The sequence below is a fragment of the Silurus meridionalis genome, chromosome 8, assembly GCF_014805685.1.
Source record: "Silurus meridionalis isolate SWU-2019-XX chromosome 8, ASM1480568v1, whole genome shotgun sequence".
Classification (NCBI taxonomy): Eukaryota; Metazoa; Chordata; class Actinopteri; order Siluriformes; family Siluridae; genus Silurus; species Silurus meridionalis.
This window is the reverse complement of record NC_060891.1, coordinates 7347067-7373290: the sequence shown is the minus strand read 5'-3', so window position 1 is coordinate 7373290 and position 26224 is coordinate 7347067. Positions and strand designations below refer to the sequence as shown.

Below are 26224 nucleotides of genomic sequence, written 5' to 3'. Positions count from 1 at the left end.
GATTGTGCATGGTAACTTCTGTATGACTCGTGTTGAGTTAATTGTAAAGCGTCATGGCTGAAGAGCAGCTCGTACGATGAAGTCGTGACCCGCATAAGGCTGTAAGTCGCTATTATTTGTCATATAAATATGACGTGTAGTAGGTTAAAGATGTTTGACAGTAAATTCATTAATCTAGTGATGCAAATGTTGCTAAAACCAAAATGTAAAGTGTTAAGTGTGAGCATTAGGTAGCGCTGTATGCTAGCGGTCTTTTGTTATGATTATTAGGCTAATTTGGATTTCGTTGGATTGGATTACAAGCCATTACCTAAAATTAAGAATATAATTCCAAATGTACATGACAATGTAACATTTAATGCGTTAATTTAACATTTCTTTTAAATGCTTTTAAGGAGTAAATACTGTTTAGTTGGCTATGCACCTGAATATGTGATTTGATTACAATTCTAATTGCTGTATTTCTATTTACAGTTTTACAATGTTAAAGTTAAACGAGAAAAGATTCATTAAAACTGGAAGAATAAAAGCCACAAATCAATATCTCGCCTGTTCACTGTCTGTCTAGCTGGATAGAGAAGTTATACTCCTAGTGAGGACAGAACACACATACTGGAAGCAGGAAAAGGAAAAGATTACGAAATGAGGAGAATAAACTGTTGGGAATAAATTAATACAATTTCAAGGAACAAATATTTGAATTTATGTTAAATCCTGTAAATGTAGGCCAGTGCTTATGTTAGTGTTTAGGCCAGCAGAGAAGGCTTTGCTGCCGCTGACCGTTCACCACTGGGGTATATACTTGTTTGTTATCTGCATTAAACTGAAGAAGAACGTATGCACCATTCTGTGTGCTGTGATTCTTTGCTGATCAGAAAAGACACCATAGGCATTTTTGATCACATGGGAAACCTCTCTAAGAATTAATTTTTAGTTTGGGCATAATAAAAATCTAACAAAGACTTATTCAGAAGCTAGCAAGTAATTTACATACTAACACTTTAATTGATCACATTCACTTTTTACATAATTTATTTTAGTAATAAAAAACTTTATTATGTTTAGCCAGTGTTAGATGAGGTACAACATTTTTGGAACTTTATTAACTATTTTAATAATTTATACAGTTGAAATTCAATTACTCTATGCAAACGAACTTATTCTCCCCCACACCATACCTTTAAAGGAGAGAGTTTTCTATTGGCACACTAAGAACACCGTTAATCCCAAAAAATAAAAATAATAAACCACGTTTGTGGTCCACATACAATTAACGCAATTTATGCATTCACTTGAAAGTAGCCAGGAAATTTGTCTGTTGTTCTGAAATGTACTGTTGTAGAAACTAAGAAATACTTAATGTAGTGAATTAAACATTTCCTAACATGATCATCCTGTCCACCGCTGAGTACTGCGTCTGAATAGTGAAATCACCTTTTGATGAAAACCGTAATATTTGTATGTAACCGACCACAAACACGCAATTATACGGTGTTTAACAATTAGACTTACCCTTTAAGGGCTTTTGAGGCAACTGTTTAGTTGTTGCAATTATAATCAATCTGGCAACCCCTTTTGCAAGCGCCTGGGTAACCCAGCGGCGCGACGTCGCTTCATTTGTGCAATTTTGGAGCTGCTTGATGGCGGAGCGGCTGTGGTCCAGCAGGTCTGTGGATTAGCTCAGAGTGAGTGAGTGAGTGAGTGAGTGAGAGAGAGAGAGAGAGAGAGAGAGAGTGTGAGAGAGAGAGAGAGAGGAGGCGAGAAGAGAGCGAGCAGCCATGGTTGAAGGCGCAGATGCGGAAGATGAGATCCAGTTTCTACGCACGGTAAGCAGAATATCGTTTTGCATTTGCTGACGGATCGTACGGCTCTTTTTGTGCGAAGTACTACAAGCGGCGTCGTGGCACACTTGTGCGTGTACGTGTGATAAAACAGAGTAAGGAGGAGGGAAATAGCTTGTCTTGTGGCGATGCGTTTTTTTCTTTTGACTGAAGAAGAATAAAAAACGCCATCACCGCGAGTACACATTCACATTAATATAATGTGATTAAGCTGTACAACAGCAGATTTGCTACCATGCATGCAGCATCGGGTCACACTGGCACATAAGCGTTGATTGATTTTATTAGGCTTTAAAAGGGTCTCTCCTCTTCTCCACGTTGGAATAGCCCATTCCAAATGTCGACACTGAGCTGGTAGCAGCTGCTAAAACATGCTGCGTGAAAAAAACATCCATCAATGAAAAAAATGAATTGGGCAAATACCAAAAAATATACATAATATAGTACAGTACAGAAGGAAATGGGTCTTAAAGCTTAAACACTTTTCGTGCAGTGAGGGTTGGAAAAACTGCACTGGCATTGGTTCATTATGAGTGTCCATTTATAACAAGTGTGATTTTGTAGTTATAAAGTTATAAAATCACACGAACTCTGAATGTACCAGATCTCTTCTTAGTGCAGAAAGGATATTCATTACAAGTCTCCTTACAAAAATAAACTTTACAAAAGCTACATGTTGAGGCAACTTGTTAATTATGTAAATTATTTTAAACCTAAAAAACCCTCTCCTATAATTATTAGGGAACCCATCTGACAATGTTTGTCAGTATTGTAGATGTGCTGAAAGATATTGGTTTGGGATGTTGTCAGATTAAAAAAAAATAAAAAATAAAATTCTCTGATATTTTTAATGCTATGTATGGTTATCCAATACCACACTCTTTGCCCAAAACACAGGACATAAATAATCCTGATTGAAGTCGTCATGTGATGTTTTGCAATTAACCAGAAGATTAGAGTGTAGAACCCCTTAGTTTAAAGTGTTAAATCAAAAATATTTGTAACAAAAATGACATTTTTAGCTCCTAATCAATCACCTAATCACAATCTGACCTGAAAAATGTATCACATCCACACATTTGATGATAGTGCTGTTAGATGATAGAAAGTTATATTTAAATGACAAAATATAAATTATGAAATAGAAACACCAACTCTGATGTCACCTGGTGACATAAACTCTCCTTTTTTTCAAAATCAAGGACTGTATGTCACACTCCAGATACTTTCGAATAACTCTCTGTATCTGGCCCATGGTCCACCAATACCTCACATGTTCATTGATGGGGTTTTAAATCTTGTGATTAATATGTTGTAATTTTGTTCAGAAGTTTGAGTTCAAATCTCATCATCATTAAGCTGTCACTGCTAAGTCCTTGAACAAGGCCCTTAACCTTCACTGCACATCTGTATAAACTAGTATAGAAGGCGTTTCTGCCAAATACTATGAATGTAAATGCAGTAAAGAAAATAGGTGGAAGGACTATGATTAGCCTGTACCCCCAATCATCATAAAGCACAAGCAGGCTACATTCTATATTACTACACTACTGCATGAAGTAATGACTAGTGTTTACATTCTAATTGACTCATTTACATTTGCCATGTGGCCTTATCCAGAGCAACGTACGTAAATTATACAATGGTGGCCAGGTGTTGCCAGGATTTGAACGCACTACAATCAAGTGCAGTGTTTTAATCATTGAGCTACCACTTCTTATCTAATTCCTATCTAATATAATGATATATTATGACATCTACTCTAATGAGGTCAAATAGCTAATTATCTAACTCAGTATTATGAGTTAGAACATCCTAAACAAATATGTAGATATTTAAAACCTATATAGTAAAGCTTATTTGCTTCAACTGTTCTTTCCACATCAAGCAACAAAATGCTTAATTTGACTAAAAACTGTAGTATAGGCATCCTTAGTTTAAAATTTTTAATATAAATTTGTCACACCTCTGAGTATTGGTTGGATGATAGTGTGTAACAAAGTTGTAAGTTAAATTTTACAGTGGTACCATCTTTGCTTTTTCCAAAGTAAGCATTAAATTATACACCTGACTAATATTGTGTTGTTCCCCTTTTGATGCAAAAAACATTCCAGACCCATTGAGCATTAACTTTTTTAGCAATTTGAGCTACAGTAGCTTATCTGTTGGATCGAACTACATGGGCCAGCCTTTCCCCACATGCATCAATGAGCCTTGGACACCCATGACCCTGTCAACAGTTCACCACTGTTCCTTTCCTGGACCACATTTGACTGGGAACACCCCACAGCAGCTGCAGTTTTGGAGATGCTCTGACCCATCTCTGACGTTATCTACCCATCACAATTTGTCTCTTGTCAAACTCAGTCAAATCCTTATGCTTGCCCATTTTTCCTGCTTCTACACATGAACTTTGAGGATTTTTTTTTCACACATGCACCACTATTAGGGTAATGAGAAATGCACTTAATTAAAAGAACTTACTTAAGCCTGATTACTGGGCTGTAGTCCAGATGTTGTTGAGAAATTTAGCTTGTTCAGCATATAATAATAATTAATTAATTATTATAATATTAAAAAATGTTTCAGGAATGACAGTCTAGTAGAAGGATGCTCAAAAGACTTGTAGTTAAGATCAATAGAGCGCTTTATGTCAGAAAAGATATTGATGCACATTTGTCGCCTATGTGGTTAAGCACCTGGGCTGAGCGGAGAAACAGAGCATGACATTTACGGCATGACTTATTTACTCATCTTGCATAACAGGGTGCATTCAAGTTTACCCATGAAAGTTTAGCTTAGGCCCACTTCAGTTATCAATAATAGTATCTAGTAACATTTAATGTCATTTAGCATAAGCATTATGGTTCAGTTAACACATAACTTTGCTTGCATTACGTAGTATACATTTAAGCTTAATCCATGTAACCATTATTTAGCATTAGTGCAGTAGTCATCTACACAGGGAACTCTGTGTATAAAAAAAACAATAACCATGCATTAAAGGAAAGTTTAGCATCTCCAGAAAATATAGGCCATAGGATGATTGAAATAGGTAAGAGGAAAAAAAATCATTACAGTACATGATATTAGTCTAATGTGATTTATGCACTTTCACAGCAAAAAAAAATCTCCTGCATAGCGTGGGGCGAACACCGTGATTAAAGGCATGGTGTGGTATATATGTACATATATTAGGTGGATGGAAGTGTATTTGTTAAGTGTGATGGGGGAATGGAAACACAAACACAGGGGTGTCGTAAAACGGAAGGTATATTGAAGTATGTACAATACACCACCGGGACAGACTTCAGGGTGGACAAAGGCCGAAATAATAAACAAAAAACACTTTTAACAAACACTAATTACCTACAAATAAAACCCAAAAGAAATACAAAAACACTTCCCTAACTCCCTCACAAAAAACGGGGAACAAACCCAACAGAAATGGCAGCCACACCCCTACTATCGGTGAACAAAACAACAAATATGTACATATATTTTACAGGTGAGGTACAGTGAGGTAAACACAGACAAAACGGGACAGGGCAAACTTAGTCAGAACGGGCGTAGGTCAGTAACAGGAAATCACGAAATCTTGGAACAGAATAACGAGCAAAGACAGCTAAGCGAGCTCCTGAATCCCAGCTTCCCCTCGACTTTATAGGTCACCTCCTGCTGATGTCATCAGAAGGGAAGCGGGTGTGTCTTTAGTTCACTGGAATGCAGGGAAGACCTGTGACTCAAGCATATTTTGAAAGCAGAAATTTGTGGAAATAGACAAAGGGTCAGTTCTGTGGCAAACAATGGAACAATGGTTTGGAATGCTCAGTAAGGCAGGCAAAAATGTGCAGTGTAAATAGAGTGCAAGTATGGATTTCGGCAAGACTAGCTGTGACAGCATAACTAAAAGGAAGATGTAATCTAGACATGAGGACGCTCTCTTCTCTGTTCTTTTACCTAAGAAAACCCTATTTATAAATGGCTTGACTAAATAAATATGGACAGGTTGACTGACAAGGTCAGACAGGAGTCTCCATGGGCTGTGATGTATGCGGATGATATTGTGATTTGTGGTGAGAGTCCCTACAGGTTGAGAAGAGCCTGAAGAAATGGAGGTATGAAATGGAGAGAAGGGGAATGAAAGTCAGTAGGCGTAAGGCAGATTACATGTGTGTGAATGAGAGTAAGGGCAGTGGAGTGATGTGTATGGTTTAGAGACAGTGGCATTGACTGAAAAACAGGAGGCGGCGCTGGAGGTGGCAGAGCTGAAGATGCTGAGATGCTGAGTTTATCAGAGAGACCATGCATGTAGGACTTTTTGGGGACAAAGTGAGGGAGGCCTAATTGGTGGAAGAGTGCTAAGGATGGAGCCACCAGGAAGGAGTAAAACATAAAGGCCAAGGTGGAGGTTTATGGATGTGGTGAGGGTAGACATGCAGGAAGTTGGTTTGAAAGAGGCAGATGTAGAGGACTGAGTGGTATGGATATGGATGATCCGCTGTGGTGACCCCTAGTGGGAGCAGCTGAAGAAGAAATGGTATTTTATAAAAAAAAATGCAACATTTGGGACATTGTCCAAAGTAGTTTTGCAGAGATTGAGGTTATAAAATTTACATTTATATACAGGGTTCCCATGCTTATTGAAAGTACTGGAAAGTACTTGAATTTCACAAACTTGAAATGTGACACATGAAAACATATATAGGTTCTTGAAAGTCCATTAATTAAATATTAAATACATCTGTTTAGTAGAATGGCGCTTGTCAGTAAATGTTTGTTCGGAGTCTGTCTGGGTGTCAGGGAACCACCAGCCACGCCTTCCCTCATCTGTTTCCCATCATCTCTCCCCCTACTTAAAGCCCCTCGTTCACACTCACTCACCGTCCTATACCCGTTTTCTGGTACTACTAAGGACTATACCCGTTTTCCGGTACTGTTACTTCCTGGCATGTGTTTGTTCTCTGAAAGACTATTAAACCTTGTTTATGGTACTTCGGTTTCCGTCCCTTGATCACTGCATGACACTGGGTACAATTAAATGCTTGCCAAATAGCTAAACATGTAGCATATTAGTTTGCGAAAGTTTGGGATCACTTGCAAATTTCTTTGTTTTCCAAAGAAAAACACATTTTCATGCAATTCACAAACAATTTTATCCATTTAACGAACAATTAAAGTTAGTCAGATGATTTTTAAAGAATGGGCAACATTTTAGAATAGAGGCCTATTATTAGCAATTGTCAGTACTCTGCATCAATCTCCTGGTATGGCTGCTAATTCAAGTTAATCATTATACGGCTAATTGATTATGAGAAAACCCCTTTGCAGTTGTGTTTCACATCTGAGAACCATTATTCTAATAGTCCTAATTCAGATTGAAGATGCTGGCTGTGTGTTCACTCTAATCTAATTTAATGTTAATTAAATTAGTAAAACAAACATCTGAGAATTTCTATATTTTGTGTAGCGAATTTAGCTCGCATAGAAAGGTAAATATTTGTAAGTAATTATAAAATATTTAAGTTAAGTTGAAATTGACTGTAATGGAATTAACGTTACACTTATTTGGTCTGTTCGTCCGCCGAACAGACAGTATAATCTTTATTAATTCTATAAAAGAGGTATCTTCCCGGCCAAGAAAGACGTAACCCTCTTTTACTGTTTGTACCGTAAAAATTAAAAGAGCATGTAGTTCAGACCGAATGTTGCAGGAACTTAATTGTGAGCGATACTCAGAGACAATCAATTGTGAAAAATATGGCGTTTAATGAATGAGACAAACACACATAAAGCTAGCTACACAAACAAACAAAAGTAAAGAAAACAAAAATGAAAATAAAATAAACAAAAGTTACAATTAGGAAAGGAGGAAGAGAAAGGAAAAGAAGAAAGGAGAGAAAGGAAGGAAAGGAATGGCAAGCTTAAGCTTCAAAATTAAGCACATCCTAACTGAGAAATCGTCACGGAAATTTTAATTCGCCGTAATATTACGGGGTTCAAACTTAACACGCATCTAAATTAGTTGGTAAACCGGTTACTTGCATTGGTTTGTTGCACAAGAGTCCGGATGCGGTAGACAAAAGAATCTTGGATGAGTCGGTTAGGATGGAGTCAGATGTTCTTCCAGCTTCTCCTGAAGATCAGAGCAGTTGGTGTTCTTTAAGATGAAGCTTGCTGGAAGATCTCAAAAGAGATTTGAGATCTCGTCCCGAAGAGTCGCTGCTGGACTGTTCGAAGCGTCCGGCTCTCCGGGCCATCGGGCCCCCGGGCCTTCGGGCCGAGCCGAGTGAGCGAGCTTGCTTTTCTTCACTGAACAACAGTTAGTTGGGTTTGAGATGTTTTAAAGGTCCTGAACCCCACCCATCTTTGGGGGAATGGCCAATGATACTGCCTGAAATTTCGGAGGGAAAAACTCCCCTTTGTTCCTGTGTCTGTGGGCATAGTTTCCAGGCTATACCTGCTTTGGACGACTTTAAAGTTTTATCCAGTGTTTTAAGGCGGTATGGTACCTTTCGTGATCAAATAAAATGCACCATTGTTTGAAACATAGGTAACAGATAATTTTGTGGACATTTGGATAATAAACATGAAGAGGAATGACGGCATAAAGGCAGCGGTACAATACATCATAGATCAGTAATCAAAGTGTAGCTGATGTTAATACAATGTTGTATTCTGGTCAAATGAAATGCACCCTTGTCAGGAAAGTAACGAACATACAATTCTAGATATAGAAGAGACAACATTAATAGAGTTACATTTACCGTATTTTTAGATACATACAAGGTATCGGTTTGTGTGTGTGTGTGTGTGTGTGTGTGTGTGTGTGTGTGTGTGTGTGTCACAAGCAGTCATACTGGAGCCGAGTTTCAAGAGTGGATTGTTTTATGGTTGTTCCCGGTGAGGCCAACAAGAGTTCAAGGTTTGGTTCTGTTTCATGTCTTTGGAGGGGGAGTGTGACACTGTGGGATACACCAACCCCAATAAAAGTTTCACCTTTTGGTGAAGATGTAGATGTCATAGGTTAAAAGGAATGCCTGGGACATGAAATCTAAATGACCTGTGCCAGATGCTACATTTGCTTTTGCTCAGAGAACAGACAAAGTCCCAAAATGGTGGACCCTGAGTGATGACTCATTGTAGCCAGTAGACAGTGAGCCAGTAGTGTTCTTGCCTGCTCCCTGGTATTAGCTCTGGATTGTTACTGCTTAACTAAGTGTTCTGAATGTGAGCTATGCTGCAAGAAGTAGTAAGAATAATATAAGGAATGCATTGCGGAGGTCAAGTATGGTGAGATTACAAGCTTTGCGTTGCTGTTCTACAGCCAATAGGACAGATAAAGGGTATCTGTACCAATCCAATTAATTTCTAATTGTATAACACTTTTTACAATGGACATTGTCTCAAAGAAGCTTTACACAGATAAAACGTAATAATCTATGAGTTTGTTCCTTATAATTATAAGTGTGCCCCTAAAGAGCAAGCCAGTGGTGACTATGGCAGGGAAAAACTCTGAGATCTCTATTGTTGTATAAAAGTTAGACACTGTGCAGTTGGGTTGCCTTGGCCTTACAAAACATCTCTGCAAATGTAAAATAATGCTTTGGCTTTTTGATTTGACATGATACTCTGAGTTCAGACCTAAGGCAGTGGTGTTGACAATAATCGGTGGGTCCCTCAGAAACATGAAATATTATGGTCATAAATAGTGACTCAGGATGGTTGTAGTGGCCATTTTTAATTCAGTAGTTAGTTTGTGGTAATCCAGAGGCCCACTAATGCTGAAACAGTTTGTAAATATACATTATACTTAATTGTCACTTGTAGAGAGAAAGGTAAATTTATTTATTAAATTGAATTCTGCTAATTGTGCTGCTTTTCAAGGCTGAATACTTTCATTAGATTTTGGTGTGTGGTTCTTGCACATTTTTGCTAAATCAACTATAAGAGCATTAGTAAAGTCATACTGATGTAAGGTGAAGAGGTGCAGTCAGCATTTCAGTTCATCCCAAAGGTGTTCAGTGGGGTTGAGGTCATAGCTATATAACATGTTCTAGAATCAGTACCACTCAAGTTCATACTCATTGCCAAGTCATGTTTCTGTATAACATTAATGGTTTCTATAGTTGTGGCATCATAATGATGCTTAAGAGGTGGATTGATTCAGATTGATTTGAGCCATGCATTTTACCCATAACCCTTCACTTGCCACTGCTCTACACTTACTGAGGTAACATTTTGTGTTCACAAGGATCTGTCTTAAGCCCACTGCTTTGATCTTTATACATGCTAACTTTGGCTGAAATTATTCAGAAACATGATATTAGCTACCACTGTTAAACAGTGAAAGTACTTTTACTAGAACCACATGCAGCTAGAAGTAGGCTTTGTGATTACATACACTGGATGCTCTTTTTGGATTACCATGTGCAGCAGTAAAAGACCTAGGTGTAATTTTTGGCTAAAGTATTTCCTTTAAAGCTCATTGTGATTCCTTTCATCACAAAAATATTGTGATAAGAGGTATGATATTGTTAAATGTTGCAGAAAAACTAGTTCATGCTTTTGTTACATCTAGGTTGGACATTGTAATTCCTACTGTCTGGGTACTCTTTTAAGTGCAGAACTAAGCTTAAGTTCAGTCCAGAATGCAGCCGTCCTTACCAGAAGCCGATGACTACATGATCCCTGTCTACTCTATCCACTTTACATTGGCTCCCAAACAGATCTCGCCTTTCATTATAAAATCGCACCACTGATATATAGAGCACTGAATGGTTTCTTGCAGCACAGTAGCTGAGCAAACCTTTGGCTGATTACAATCTACTGAAGTCTAGGTTGAAAACATATTTTTAATCAAGCATTTTGTGATTAAGTTCTTTTAGGGTCTTAACTAAAGTGACTGACCAATCCCTGCCTAGTATGGATGGGCACAGCTTGGTCAAAGGACAGAGGGGCCAGGAGTGACATTAAGGTCAAGGCTGTAAGGTCTGGGGTAGAGGAGGGCACTAGCCATGCCTGGGGTGAACTTCAGACAGGAGGGGCTCACAGAAAGGGTATGAAGGTCCCCAACCCTCTTTAGAGACAAGATGGCCAGTAGAAAAACAGTCTTGACTGCGGAAAAAAAAAAAGAACACTTCGGACAGAAGCTCAAAGGAAGGCTTAGACATGGCCTCCAGAACAACGGGCAGGTCCCATACAGGCACTCTTGGTCACACTTGAGGCTGACCACGGAGGAGTCACTAATGGGTTTTTCCCTAGCGACTGCTCGGCAAGCAGTGCACGATAAGCCGCATAAGCGGACATGGAAACTTTAAGCATGGAAGGAGACAACCCCTTGGCAAACTGTTTTTGAAGAAATCTGAGCACTGGGCCAACCTGGGCAGTTGGGTCTAAGTGTTGACCTATGCACCATGTAGTGAACAGGCGCCACTTTGCCGCATAAGACCCCCTTGTGGAGGGAGCTCTGGATTAGAGAATGGTCTCTATAACCTCAGCCGAGAGACCAGTGGCTAAGTGCCGTAAGTGCAGTAAGGCCATGCCTGTACCACAGTGTCCAGACTGAGAAGGGCTGGGTAATTAAGGGAGAACCAGAGGGGCAGTGTGATGTCTTATGAATTGCAAACAGGTCCACTTGTGGTCTGTAAAATCTTTTATATATTTGCTACACCACTTCTGGGTGGAGCCTCCATTTCCTGGCCATTGGCCCTTGCACTGAAAGGGCATCTGCTCCTTAATTCAATTACCCCAGGATGTATAGTGCTCTCAGTGAGAGTAGCTTCCCATGGGCCCACAGGAGTGTCTGTTGTGTAAAGGAGGTGAGAGCACAGAACCCCTGGTGGTTTATGTAGGAGACCATTGATGTGTTGTCCATATGGACCAGCACATGATGGCCCCTTAGGTCTGAGAGGAAATGCTTTAATGCTAGAAGCACATCCAACATCTCCAGGTAGATGAGAGATATTGCCCTTTCCATAGACCTTTAGCAGAGTGACCATTCATTACCACCCCAAACTGTCGTTAATGTCACGCAATGACAAGGAGCCCCCAACATGGGGCCCTGTAACAGGAACCCGGGATCTCTCCCGTAGGGCTCGTTGTGTGACCTTGATTGTGTGGAGTTGGTTTCCCATTCGAGAGAGAACCCTCTGTCTTTGAGCCACCAGTGTAGGGGTTGCATGTATATGGCCAAGTGGCACCATGTTGGATGCAGCTGCCATCAGACCCAACAGTCTTTGAAACTGCTTCACAGTGAGTAACTGGCCTTCTTTCTCTCTTTTGATGGCCGTGAGGATAAACTTGACTCGTGCAGGAGACAGCTGCACTCGCATAACGGTTGAATCCCAGACTACATCTAGATAGGTGGTTCTCTGTACTGGAGAAAGTACACTTTTCTTGGTGTTCCTTCCTAACCCCAATTCCTTCATATAGGTGAGACGACACGATGCCGGGTCGCCAGGTGCTCTGATCGGGCTAATATCAACAGATATCAATATAGTTCAGTATGCGGATGCCCCGGAGTCTTTGTGTTTTGTGTCTTTACTTTGTGAAGGTGCGGGGTGAGAGTGCAAGGCCGAATGGAAGGACCCAATATTGGTAAACAAACCTCAGGAACTTTGTGTGAAGGAAGGAAGAATGGATACATAAAAATAAGTTTCCTTCAGATATATTGTGACAAACTAGTCTTTCGACCTGATTTGGGAGATGACCTGTTTCAGGGTGAGCAGGGTGAGTCTCAATAGAAAGCGGTTCAGGTGACGTAGATTTAAAAGGGACACAGCACCCCATCCTTCTTGGGAACTGTGAAGTACTGTCTGCTGAACAAAGGGACCACCTGGATTGCCTTCTTGCTCAAGAGAGCAAGAGCCATGTTTACCACTGTGTGGCGTTCCCTCTTCTTTTTTTTTTTTTTATAACAGTCTGCAAATGTCTGAGGACTGAGGAGACAAGTTGCTCAAGTTTAGGAATAGGAACGTTGTCCTATTCTTGTCTAATACAGGCTTCTAGTTGCTCAGCTGTCTTTTCTAGTTGCTCACCTTCTAGTTGCTCAGCTGATTTTTCTTCCTCTTTATGATGCACCAAATGTTTTCTATGGGTGAAAGATCCGGACTGCAGGCTGGCCATTTCAGTACCCAGATCATTGTTCTACGCAGCAATGATGTTGTAATTGATGCAGTATGTGGTCTAGCATTGTCATGGTGGCAAATGCAAGGTTTTCCCTGATAGGGACGACGTCTGGATGGGAGCATATGTTGTTCAATACCTTTCAGGATTGATGATGCCTTTCCAGATGTGTAAGCTGCACATGCCACACGCACTCATGCAACTTCATACCATAAGAGATGCAGGCTTCTGAACTGAGCGCTGATAACAACTTGGGTTGTCCTTATCCTCTTTAGTCTGGATGACATGGCTGGATGAAATGTTTGCATTCAAGTACCATCAGTGACTGCGACAGGACCTGATGCAAGGCCAGATTATTCTGTTAGTGACTGCGGGTGATTGGGTGAGAAAAAAAACAAAACAGAAAACAGGCTTTAATAAAATAGCAAGCAGAGCAAAGGGGCAAAGGCAACAAAACAAAGTCCAAAAAACAGTCCAGGGTCACAGGCAAACAGGGCAATGCAGGCAGAGACTAAACCAAATACAAAAAAACAGTCCAAAAAAATGTTATTGGAACAGTCCAAAAAATCCGGCAAACAGAACAATGAAGACAGAGCAAAAACACAAACCAAAAACAAGTCCAAAGTCAAGAGCAGAGCAGAACAGGGGTCAATTCAATTAATTTCTATTTGTATAGCGCTTTGAACAATGAACATTGTCTCAAAGCAGCTTTACACAGTTAATGTGGTCATAAAAATGAATGTGTAAGTTTGTCCCTGATGAGCAAGCCAGTGTCGACTGTAGCTAAGAAAAACTCCTTGAGATGGCATAAGGAAGAAAGCTTAAGAGGAACCAGACTCAAGAGGGAACCCATTCTCATCTGGGTTGCACTGAATGTCCATTAATTACAGATAAACAATGTTATGGGGTACAGTAATTGTGATCAGAGCAAACTGTAGTCCTGAGTCAGTGTAGCAGAGTGTTGACTTTAACTACAGTCCAAATCCATCCTCAAAGCTTCCGTTCTTACTCTGGAATTTCATAGAACCACCCAAGGCGTTGATGAGAAACCATCCCCAGAAACCACAGCTGCACAGAGTGGCCTCTAATCCAAGAGAACACTATCCAGAGGCAGGCCTGGACGAAGTGGGAAGATCTGAGGAGGGAAGAGGGACAGGAACAGTGGTCACTGGAACCTCAGGAGCATGTTTAACTTGACCGAGAGAGAGAGAGAGAGAGAGAGAGAGAGAGGAGGGTTAAATGAAGAAAAGAATATGGATTATTAAGTGTCCTTATTGTTGTATAAAAGTTAATGATACTGTGCAGTTGGGGACTCTGGCAAGACTCGCTATGGCAGCATAAATAAAAGGGAGAACCAGAAGGTAAAACAGACATTAGGGATCTCTGGCATAAGAGACAACCCACCACACCACCGTCAACAAACCTGAGTGAACGTGTGAGAGGAAGGGGACAACAGCATACAAATATTCCAGTGCACCAAACACTCTATATCCATGATCCCTCCAGATCTGCTCCTTTACCTAAGAAAAATCTTAATGACGCAGGACATCCACCTAGTAATGCATTACAATAGTCTGTTATGGGTCATCCAATCTCTTATTTCCTTAACACACTCAGTTATTCGAGCTAATTGAGCTATATCACCTGGTTTAGATGAGATATATAGCTGAGTATCATCAGCATAACAATGGAAGCTAATTCCATGCCTTCTAATAATATTTCCTAACGGAAGCATGCATATTGTGAAGAGCAGGGGTCCTAGAACTGAACCTTGCGGCACGCCATAATTTACTTGCATTAGCCTGGATAGCTCTCCATTTAAATCTACGAAATGGTAACGATCGGACAGGTAGGATTTAAACCAGCTTAATGCCTGTCCCTGAATGCCGATGTAATTTTGTAAGCGATCTAGGAGGAGATCATGGTCTATAGTGTCGAATGCAGCACTAAGATCTAGTAGAACCAACAGCGAGATGAAGCCTTGGTCTGAAGCTAAAAACAGGTCATTAGTGATTTTAACTAGAGCAGTTTCTGTGCTATGATGGGGCCTAAAACCTGACTGAAATTCTTCAAAGATATTGTTCTCTTGCAGGTAGGAACATAACTGGGCAGCGACAATCTTTTCTAAAATCTTAACATAAATGGGAGATTTGAAATTGGTCTGTAATTCAAAAGCGTGTTTGGATCCAGATTAGGTTTTTTAATGAGGGGCTTAATAACTGCTAACTTGAGGGATTTAGGGACATGTCCTAACGATAGTGAAGAGTTAATAATATTCAGAAGAGGTTCACCAGTTGTATATAACACTTCCTTCAGTAATTTAGTAGGAATTGGATCTAACTGACATGTTGTCGATTTAGCTTTGGTAATAACATTATACAGCTCTTCCTGTCCTATACATGTAAAACAGTGGAGTTGTGGAGTTGAAGGTAACACTGTCTCAGGATATGCTGTCAGAGGTTGAACTGCCACAATTGTTTTTCTAATGTTATCTATTTTTTCAGTGAAGAAATTCATAAAGTCCTCACTACTAAACTGTGATGGAACACAATTTTCAGAGCCCTGATTTGTAGTTAGTTTAGCTACAGTACTGAAAAGGAATCTGGGATTGTTTTTGTTGTTTTCTATGAGTTTGCTCAGGTGTTCAGCTCTAGCAGCTTTTAGCGCCTGTCTGTAGCTGTGCATACTGTCTTTATATGCAATTCTAAATACCTCCAATTTAGTTTTCCTCCATTTTCTCTCCAGATTACGTGCTGTTCTCTTGAGGGCATGCGTATGACTATTATACCACCAAGTATATATTCACATAATCACACCAAGGTCTTTGCTGTACACATTGATAGAAACTGTCCAGAGATGCTATGTAATCGGAAATTTTACTTCTAGCTGCATGTGGTCCTAGTAAAAGTACTTCCGTCTTATCCGAGTTGAGCGGAAGGAAGTTATCAAGCATCCACTGTCTAATGTGCTTTACACACATTTTTAAGATGATCTCTCTCATCTGACTTTGCGGAAATATACAGCTGTGTTTAATTAGCATAGCAATTGAAGCGAATATCATCTTTATGTATAATTTCACCCAGAGGCAGCATATGTAAAGAGTAAAGCAGTGGGCCTAAGAAAGATCCTTGCGGAACACCAAACTTTACCTCCGAGAGTGTGGAGAACTCACCATTTACATCAACAAACAAATAGCAATCGGTCAAATAAGAAATAAGCCAGGAGAGAGCTGTTCCCTTTATTTCAATAACGTTCGTAAGTCTAGCAAGCAGAATAGTATGATAAATGGTATCAAAAGCTGCACTTAGGTCGAGCAAAACAAGTAAAGAGACAAAACCCTGATCAGAAGCCAATAACAGGTCATTTACCACCTTAACTAGTAAACTACTTAATGCTACTAAACTACTAAATGAAGGAAGAAGAGAGAGAGCTGTGTGCTAGTTGTGCCAGTTGTCTCGGTTGTTTCTGTTATACTAGCTCACCTGGTTTAAGAACAGGTAAGATTGTGCGCGCACCTACATTCCACCACGTAGGTTTTGCCACTGTTTAGACACCCTAGGTAGAGGGCAGGTGCGACCCACTGTATTTTCTGGTAGCATAGCCTAGAGTAGTCAGCTAGTCTGTTGCTGTTTGTTAGTTAGTTTAAGCTTCCAAAATACACCCTAGAGTAGACCTTTTTCTTATGTTCATTTCTTTGGCACTGTCCATGTTCAAATCCCGGTTTATTAGGAACGATAAGGGTCCACTGAACAACATGCTGTAAAGCATTTTTGCTCCAAACAAACAAGAGTGTTGTAATTTAGATGGTTATTCTTTTGTTTACATTACAGTACTTCAATTGGTGTATTGTTTGTATATATTTTGGAATAACGCATAAAAAACGTGGAGCGGAGTAACAACAGAGAGAGATGGGGACCTGCATGGGGATGGAAAATATGAGCCTATTTTACATCTGTAAGGTCCAATATATCTCCCTTTAAAGGTATATACGATGATATACGTTTTATTGCCTGTTTGTTTTTATAAGAGAAATGCCTGAAAAGAGTGTGTGTGTATGTGTGTATTGTTGGGATTGGAATGGCCGGTCAACAATATGAGTGGCTATGACTGTAAAACAATAGCTTCTCAGGCTACCTGTCATTAATATGAATGCCAAATCAACATCAATAGCCAAACATGTATAAGAATCGCCTTTAATGGTCAGCCATTAATTTATATGCAGACTGTATGAATGGCCACCTGAGTTTAGTAGCTGGCTCTCAAACAGGGGGAGGGAGAAAATGATCAGACATAGTCTCAGATAAGCATTTCACTGCATGTTGTTCCCTGTATGTATGTGTATGTGACAAATAACATTTGATTTGATTTGAGATAAATGTTTGTAGGAATCTCATTTATCATGAAAATTAAAAACTCATGTGACGTGGCTTTCAACCCAGTATTTTTCTGGATTGCTCCCGGACTGATGTATTTATAAAAATAATGTTTAATGCAGAAAATGTATATCCATGACACTTCATCACCTATAATCTTTTTAAGCAATATCAACTTTGAATGATTGACAAAAAAAAAGCTCAAAGTGTCTTCTTTTCAATGATATCTAAATTGTGTATGTAGCACATTTTTGTCAGGAACAGTTAACATTTAAATTTAGGTAGGGCATTTTCAGCTGTGAGTCCTAAAATTTGGGCTGGGTGGGATGGGGAGGGGCACACCAGACAATATATATAATATATATATTTAACATATATAACTTTCTATAACTTTTTAAATAATATCAACTTTGAATAATGGACAGCAAAGCCCAAAGTGTTTTCTTTTCAAAGATATTTTAATTGTGTATTTAGCCCACTTATATCAGGAGATGTTAATATTTCAATTTATGTAAGGCATATTTAGCTAAGAGTCCCAAAATCTGTGGCGAAGGCTAACAGGTAAAGGATAAGCTTATATGGGGATAAACCTATTGGGACTGATTTATAATGTTTTTATTTATATTTGTGTTCTGTTTGCTAACCCAGCCATTAGCGTTGGTCCCAAGCCGGGATAAATGAGGAGGGTTGCATTAGGAAGGGCATCCAGCGTAAAATGTGACGAATCATGAATAAGAATTTCATACTGGATCGGTTGAGGCCCGGGTTAACAACGACCGGCACAGGTCAGCCAATAGGGTACCGGTGCAAATTGGGCTACTGTTGGCCGAGAGGAGGAAGACATCTACAGAGACAGCAGGGAAAAGAGTAGAGGAGGAGAGTGGACATTAAGGTACTTTAAATATTTGCACTATGACTGGTAAAGGGAGAGGGGGAGCTTATCAGCTGATGTAGTGGAGAAAGGTAGATATGTTGTGTGTTCAGGAGACCAAATGGAAAGAGAGTAAGGCCAGAAACATTGGAGGGGGCGTTTAAACTGTTCTATCATTGTGTAGATGGAAAGATAAACGGTGTAGGGGTGATCCTGAGGGAAGAGTTTAGTAAGAGTGTGGTTGAGGTGAAGAGAGTTTCTGATAGAGTGATGAATGTGAAGCTGGAAGTTGAAGGGATGATTATAAATGTCATCAGTGCTTATGCTCCACAAGTGGGCTGTGAGATGGAGGAGAGGGAAAATTCTGGAGTGAGTTAGATGAAGTGGTGGAGAGTGTACCTAGGAAAGAACGATTGGTGATTGTGGCAGACTTTAATGGCCATGTTGGTGAAGGGAAAAGAGGTGATGAGTAGGTTTGGCCTAAAGGAGATGAGATTGTTTATCAAGATTCTGGAAGATGAGAGGATGCCTTATGTATGGAGAAGTGGACTGATACCGGTTTTTAAGAATAAGGGAGATGTGCAGACCTGGAGTAACTACAGGGGAATAAAGTTGATTAGTCACACCATGAGGTAATGGGAAAGAATAGTGGAAGCCAGGCTGAGAGAAGAGTTGACCATCTGTGAGCAACAGTATGGTTTTATGCCAAAAAAGAACACTACAGATTTTTTTGCTTTAAGAACTTTATTTGCTTTGAGAATGTTGATGGAGAAGTATAGAGAAGGTCAGAAGGAGTTACATTGTGTGTTTGTGTATTTAGAGAAAGGGTACAACAAGGTGCAGAGAGAGGAGTTGTGGTATTGTATGAGGAAGTCAAGTGTAGCAGAGAAGTATGTGAGGGTTGTGCAGGACATGTATGAGGACAGTGTGACAGCAGTGAAGTGTGCAGTAGGAACGACAGACTGGTTCAATTTGGAGGTTGGATTGCATCAAGGATCGGCTCTGAGCCCTCTCCTGTTTGCAGTGGTGATGGACAGGTTGACGGACGAGGTCAGACAGGAGTCTCCATGGACAATGATGTTTGCGGATGATGTGATTGGTGGTAAGAGTAAGGAGCAGGTTGAGAAGAGACTGGATAGGTGGAGGTATGTGCTGGAGAGTAGGGGAATGAAAGTCAGTAAGACAGAGTTCATTTGTGTGAATGAGAGGGAGGGCAGTGCAGTGGTGCGGTTGCAGGGAGAAGAGGTGGTGAAAGTGGAGGAGCTTAGGTACCTGGGATCAACAGTACAATTTAATGTAGAGTGTTTTAGAAAAGTCAAGAAAAGGGTTCAGGCAGGGTGGAGTGGTTGGAGAAGAGTGTCAGGAGTGATGTGTGATAGAAGCAGTGCCGGACAGTCAGGGCCAGCAAAGCCTTCTCTGCTGGCCTAAACATTATCAGAAGCACTGACCTACATTTACAAAATAAATTCTAATATTTGTTCCATGAAATTGTATTTGTTCCATTACAATAGTAATTGTATTGATAAAAGCACTTTACAAATACAATTTAATTAATTGAATAATTTCAGTGGTTTAAAGATTTGTTCGCTGAAGATTTATTCAATAATTAAAAAGCCAATGAATGAATTAACTCTTCACAAGTTCAAGTATTTATAAATATTTTACCGTTTTAATCGAACATTCATACCTTTTTACACACAAGTTACAGTTAAGAAATAGTTGTGTTTTTTAATAGGAAAAGTATCAATCAGTTTACTCATATGATGCTACCTCAGAATATACAGCAGGGAAAATAAGTATTTGACACATCAGCATTTGTAAGGGGTATCAGTAAAGGGATTTCTAACTTGGCTATTGACACAATATTTCCACCAGATGTAGCCATCAAGCCACATATTGAATTCATACAAAGAAATCAGAACATTTAAGTATACAAGTTGAGTCATAATAAATAAAGTAAAATGACACAGGGAATAAGAATATATTGAATAATAAGAATATATTGAACACACTTTATTTAATACTAGAGACCAGTCGTCTGCATTGCTCAGGAGTGATTCTGGCCCATTCTTCCACACAAATGGTCTTTAAATCTTGAAGGTTCCTTGGGCCTTTTTTATGAACTTTGATCTTCAGTTCTCTCCATAGATTTTCTATGGGATTTAGGCCATGGACATTCAAGCAACTTGATTTTCTTTCTTTGAAACCACTTCATTGCTTCCTTGTGTTTGGGATCACATTGTCTTGCTGAAATGTCTACCCTCTTTTCATTTTCAGCTTTCTGGTAGATGTCAGAAGATTTTTTTTTCCAGAATGTCCTGGTACATTTCTCCATTCATCCTGCCTTCAATAATATGAAGTCTGCCAGTACCCCTTGCTGAAAAGCAGCCCCAAACCATGATGCTTCCACCCCCAATCTTAACTGTTGGTATGGTGTTCTTGGGGTGGTGGGCAGTGCCATTTCTTCTTTAAACATGGTGTGTAGAATGACTGCCAAAAAGTTCAATTTTGCTTTCATCTGACCATACTATAGTCTCCCAATAATCCACAGGCTTCTCCAAATGCTCTTTCGCAAACTTTAACCGAGCCTCACCATGCTTTTTGTTCAGCAATGGAGTCTTGCGTGGTGAGCGTGCATGGATGCCATGGCGGTTCAGTGCATTGCTTATAGTTTTCTTTGAAACAACAGTACCTGTTGATGCAAGGTCTTCCTGAAGTTCTGCCCGAGTGGTTCTTGGGTCTTGGCGAACTCTCCTGATTATTCTTTGGACTCCTCGGACAGGGATCTTATGTGGAGCACCTGATCGTGGCCGGTTTATGGTGAACTGATGCTCTTTACATTTCCGGATAATGGCCCCCACAGCACTCACAGGAACATTCAGCATTGCGCTGGAAATGCGCTTATAACCATTCCCATCAAAATGCTTTTCAATGATAAGATTTTGAAACTCTTGAGAGAGTTCTTTGCTTTTACCCATCATGAAGTCTTTCCTGTGTGCCTCCTGGGTAATGAGAAGCCTTTATAGGCCATCAATTAGGACTAAAGCAGCTGATATAAATTAGTACTGATAGGGTGCAGGGTTTCTCTCAATACTGACAGATTTCAGGTGATCTCTTGGCTTTTTATGCCATTTGCACCTTGTTATCTTCATGTGTTCAATACTTATTCTGGGTGTCATTTCACTTTATTTATTATGACTCAACTTAAATGTTCTGATTTCTTTGTATGAATTCAATATTTTACTTAATGGCTACATCTGGTGGAAATTTTGTGTCAATAGCCCACTTAAAAATCCCCTGACTAATAAAAATGATGTGTCAAATACTTATTTTCCCCACTGTAAGTGTGTTTGGAAAATGGATATTATTGCCCTTTGATTATTTCTGCAGTGCAATAATCTGCAAGGCAGCTAACAGCTTAAAACCATACAGAAAAAAACTATTACATAAATCATATAAAAACTTTATACAAGTGCTTAGACAAGTAGCCTTATGATCAACACTGATTGGCTGAAGGCTAGTTTACACAAATCTAAGTAACTAATAGCAGAGAAACATGCAGGATTTTTGTGTGTTCGGGATAAAAAAGCTTATGTGCTCAGAAAAAGTTAGGGGGACAAAATCATCCTTATTTCTAAGTGTGTGGATAAATATTAAGATCTAAATACAGCTTGTTAAGTGGCCAAAGTCATAATTTAAATGCATTTATTAGCATATAGAAAAATCTATATGACCATATACCAAAGTGAACCTTTAGAAATATGTCATCCTGTTTGCCACTGCATTATTCATTTATGAATTGTCCATACTCATGTCAATACTGAATAGAGAGACATTAGTTCTCTATTAGTTAGGATCCTAAGCTCTTTGTTGGCTGTTAGAGTGGTAAAATGTTTAGTTTTTTTCATTCATGATAGCAAACTTGAATATTAAAAATAATTTAATAAAACAACTAAAATTGGTGACTGCAGAAATGAAAGTGTGTTATTTCATATTGTTGTGTTAAATCATATTTTGGCCCTCATTATATCTTATTTAAAGCTTTAGGCTCAAAGTCCCAAGCAATCCATTGAGATGTAAAATAGACCTTACTGACATGCTGCACTCTGATTTCAGCAGAAAAGCTCCTGATCAAAATTATGCAGTTGTTTATTGTGTTGTGCCACTGTCCTCCTCTGGGTAGCTATATCAGCACATTCTGCTTGCCTCACGCAAACAGTAAAATCTTTCATCAGCTATTAAAAAAAATGTTTTTATTGTGCCATAAATGACTGTGGACACTAAGCAATACATACATACCCGTATTATTTCCAATTAGCATATGGACACAGCTTAATGAATCTCAACAATCTTAACAATATTGTTAGGTGTGGGAAAAACATTCATTAACTATTGTACCAAATCTGATGAACCCACATTTACATTTTTTTTCTCTGTTGTATTGTTTTATTTTGATTTGATTCTGTATTTTATTTTGTCATATGGTCATCTATTTGTCTGATTAAGTACATGGCAATAACATAAGGATAAGTAATATACAGTGGTAAAGATGTTATCAATGTTTAATCCTCTTATGCTTTGTTTGCATGGAGAGCAGAAAAAAAAAGAAACATAGAAAAGAGTTCATGAGCAGGTCAACGAGTTCGGATACGGTCAAATGGCTAGTGATCATCTCGGCATGCTTTGTGATTGGTTCATTCTTGATCACACGCGATAGAGCGTGAATTCGCGGAGGAGAACTTTCTGGTAGCGCGACTTCGGTGGGATTACGGACAAGGTTCGGATGCACTTTGTTTTCACGAGGGACATGGTTGGACCATATGTTTTCTCACTTTTTTGGATCCCTTTCTTTGCACAGATCTCGTGGACTTTCTCGGGAGTGGATACCACACTTTTTTTTTGGATGTTTTCCAGGATTTTTCGCGCCGTCACCATTTTGAAACAGTGACAGAGACACTACGTGCATGCATGTGCGGTAGGATAGTCGAGATGGCCATGTCTAAAGGACAGTGAGATGTATCAGCAGGCTACTGGTAATGTTAATATGTTTTGGGGGTGTTTTGAATGTGAACCTTTTTGTTTAAGATTAAAAAAAAAGAAACGACTGTGATATAATGAGCTGTAATTTTATTTCAAATGGGTTTCAGATAAATGATTGAAACGGATTCATGACTCCATGCTTGTATTTGCTGCTAATCTAGTACGTAACAAAAATTGGGGGCTCGTCCGGGATATTTACCATTTTTACGAGTCATTTACATTAAGTTAGCATTTATTGAATCCAAGTGATTGTTTTTTTTCCCCTCTCGTAATTATGGCAGCAGCAGTAAAAGAGTTTTTGGAATTACCTACTGTTAAGGGTCTGCAGCAATTGAGAAAAACTGATTTATTGGAAGTTGCTAAGATGCTAAAATTAGCTGGTTTGAATGTAAGTTACGGAAAAGAAACGATTGTAAAAGTAATAGCACAACATTATCATGATGAGGGTGTTTTTACAAGTGAAGACTTGGCTCAATTTGGAGCATCTGATGTGGAGCCTCAACCTAAAAGTGGCTCAGACATAGAGTTGAAAACACGACTGATTCAGTTGGAGAGAGAAAGAGAGAAAGAACGTGCTGATGAGAGAGAGAAAGAAAGACAGTTTGAACTGGATAAATTGAAATTGGAAAGAGACAGAGAAGATAGAGAAAGAGAAAGACAGGAACGAATGGAAAAGGAAAGGATGCTGATTGAAAGAGAAAGAATAGAGCTGGAAAGAGAAAAAATAGAAAAACAGCTTCAGTTAGCAAAGCTAGGAAAAGCAGATCCATTAAATACAAACAAATTCAGTGCTAGCAGAGAAGTGAGGTTAGTTCCTCCTTTTGATGAGCTGGAGGTTGACAAATATTTACAGCATTTTAAGGATGATATTAAGTCTTACCTGGATGAGAAAGACGCGTCCACACTACATGAAGCTGCTAAGTTGGCAGATGAGTATTCACTCACTCATAAGTCTAAGTTTGGATCTCATGATAGGCCATATCCACCTAAGAAGAGTGGTGGTAAACGTAATTCAGCCCAGACCACATAGTTTAAAGACAGGAGTGCTGATGTTAAGAAAAAGTTTGGTGATACCATGAAGGAGGCGCCTACAGGTCCTACGTGTCATTATTGCAAGAAACCGGGTCATGTCTTGTCAGAGTGCCTAATTCTTCAAAGAAAGAGAGAAAAGGGGCCCTCGCCTAATGCTTTGGTGAAGTCTGTCACAGAAATGCCTATTGAGTTTGGTTCACGTGAATCATTTTGTCCTTATGATGCCAAAAAGGCTGAGTCGTCTGATCTTCTGAGGGAAGAGTTTCTTCCTTTCGTGTCAGAGGATTTGTTTCTCCAAGTGAAAATTCTTCTTCTCAACCCATTCGAATTCTCCGTGATACTGGGGCTTCCCAATCACTTTTGTTAAAAGAGGCATTGCCCTCCTGTGGAAGTGAAGACAAGGCGATAGGGGACTTTATTCTTGTTCAGGGTATTGAGGGGAGAATTGTGACCGTACCTTTGCACTCCGTGTTTCTGAAGTCAGACTTAGTAACAGGACAAGTTAAAGTGGGGCTCATGTCCAGCCTCCCTGTCAAAGGTATTTCTCTTTTACTCGGCAATGACTTAGCTGGTGGAAAAGTCGTTCCCTCTGTTCAGTTGACCTTTATGCCAAGCATTAAAGATGAGTCTAAGTTAGACTTGGAGTTTTTCCCTTCATGTGCAGTGACTCGAGCTATGGCCAACCAGGCAGGAGAAGAGGAGAACTCACTGAGCAAAGCAGTGATCTGAGATTGCTGAATTGAGAGAAAAAGCTCTCCCTGATGAGGAAATTGTCAAAGTGCCCGTCGGGTTTTACCTGAAAGACGGGGTTTTGATGCGAAAATGGCGTCCTCCTGATATTCCTGCCAATGAAGATTGGGCAGTTATTAACCAAGTTGTTGTACCTAAAGTTTATAGGAGGGACATACTTACCATGGCACATAGCTTACCTCTAGGTGGTCATCTTGGTGTTAACAAGATCATGAAGAAATTCTTCTAGCCAGGTTTGCGCAAAGATGTTGCAAACTTCTGTCGCACATGCCACACTTGTCAGGTGGTGGGTAAACACCAGTTTGACCCTCCTGTGGCACCACTGAAACCTTTCCCAGCCTTTGGTGAGCCTTTCTCAAGGGTTATTGTGGATTGTGTGGGGCCTTTACCCAGAACAAGAACTGGAAATGAGTACATGGTGACTATCATGTGTGCTTCAACAAGGTTCCCTGAAGCAATTCCACTCAGAAATATCAAAGCAGTCACTGTTTCTAGGGCCTTGATAAAGTTTTTCACTTTGTTTGGGCTGCCAAAAGAGATTCAATCGGATCAGGGTAGTAATTTTACCTCCGGATTATTCCAGCAGGTTACTTACCAGTTGGGAATTAAGCAGATTACATCAAGTGCATATCATCCTGAGAGCCAAGGTGCTTTAGAAAGATTTCATTCCACCCTGAAAACCATGATTCGGACATACTGCTTTGAGAATGAGAAGGATTGGGATGAAGGTGTTCATTTGTTGTTGTTTGCGGCTAGAGAGTCAATCCAAGAGTCTCTGGGTTTCAGCCCTTTTGAGCTGGTTTTTGGACACCAGGTAAGAGGACCGTTAGCCCTGCTGGGTGAGCAGTGGACCAACAACGACACTCATGTTAATTTGTTGGATTATGTCCTTAATTTCAAAGAGAGACTTAATAGAGCCTGTGCACTAGCCAAGGAGAATCTTAAGGCTACTCAAGGGAAGATGAAAATTTGGTACGACCGCAAGGCTAGGGCAAGAACATTTAAGCCAGGAGAGAGAGTGCTTGTTTTGTTCCCACTGCAGTCCAATCCCCTACAGGCTAGATTCCATGGACCTTATGAGATCCATTCCAAGGTTAATGACCTCAATTACATTGTGACAACTCCAGATAGGAGAAAGGTCAGACAGTTATGTCACATCAACATGTTGAAACCCTACCATGATAGGTCTG

The 26224-nt window shown here is 39.7% G+C and overlaps 1 protein-coding gene across 1 annotated transcript in view; it reads left to right on the top strand.

Annotated features, from left to right (window-relative positions):
- Positions 1 to 1652: 1652 nt before the first annotated feature.
- The window catches only part of LOC124389836 (ryanodine receptor 3-like), a 462748-nt gene continuing 438176 nt past the window's right edge, over positions 1653 to 26224 (top strand). Inside the window, exon 1 of the mRNA XM_046855362.1 lies at positions 1653 to 1826. Coding sequence (XP_046711318.1) covers positions 1779 to 1826 — 48 coding nt within the window. The 5' untranslated portion in view covers positions 1653 to 1778. The remainder of the gene's footprint in view (positions 1827 to 26224) is intronic.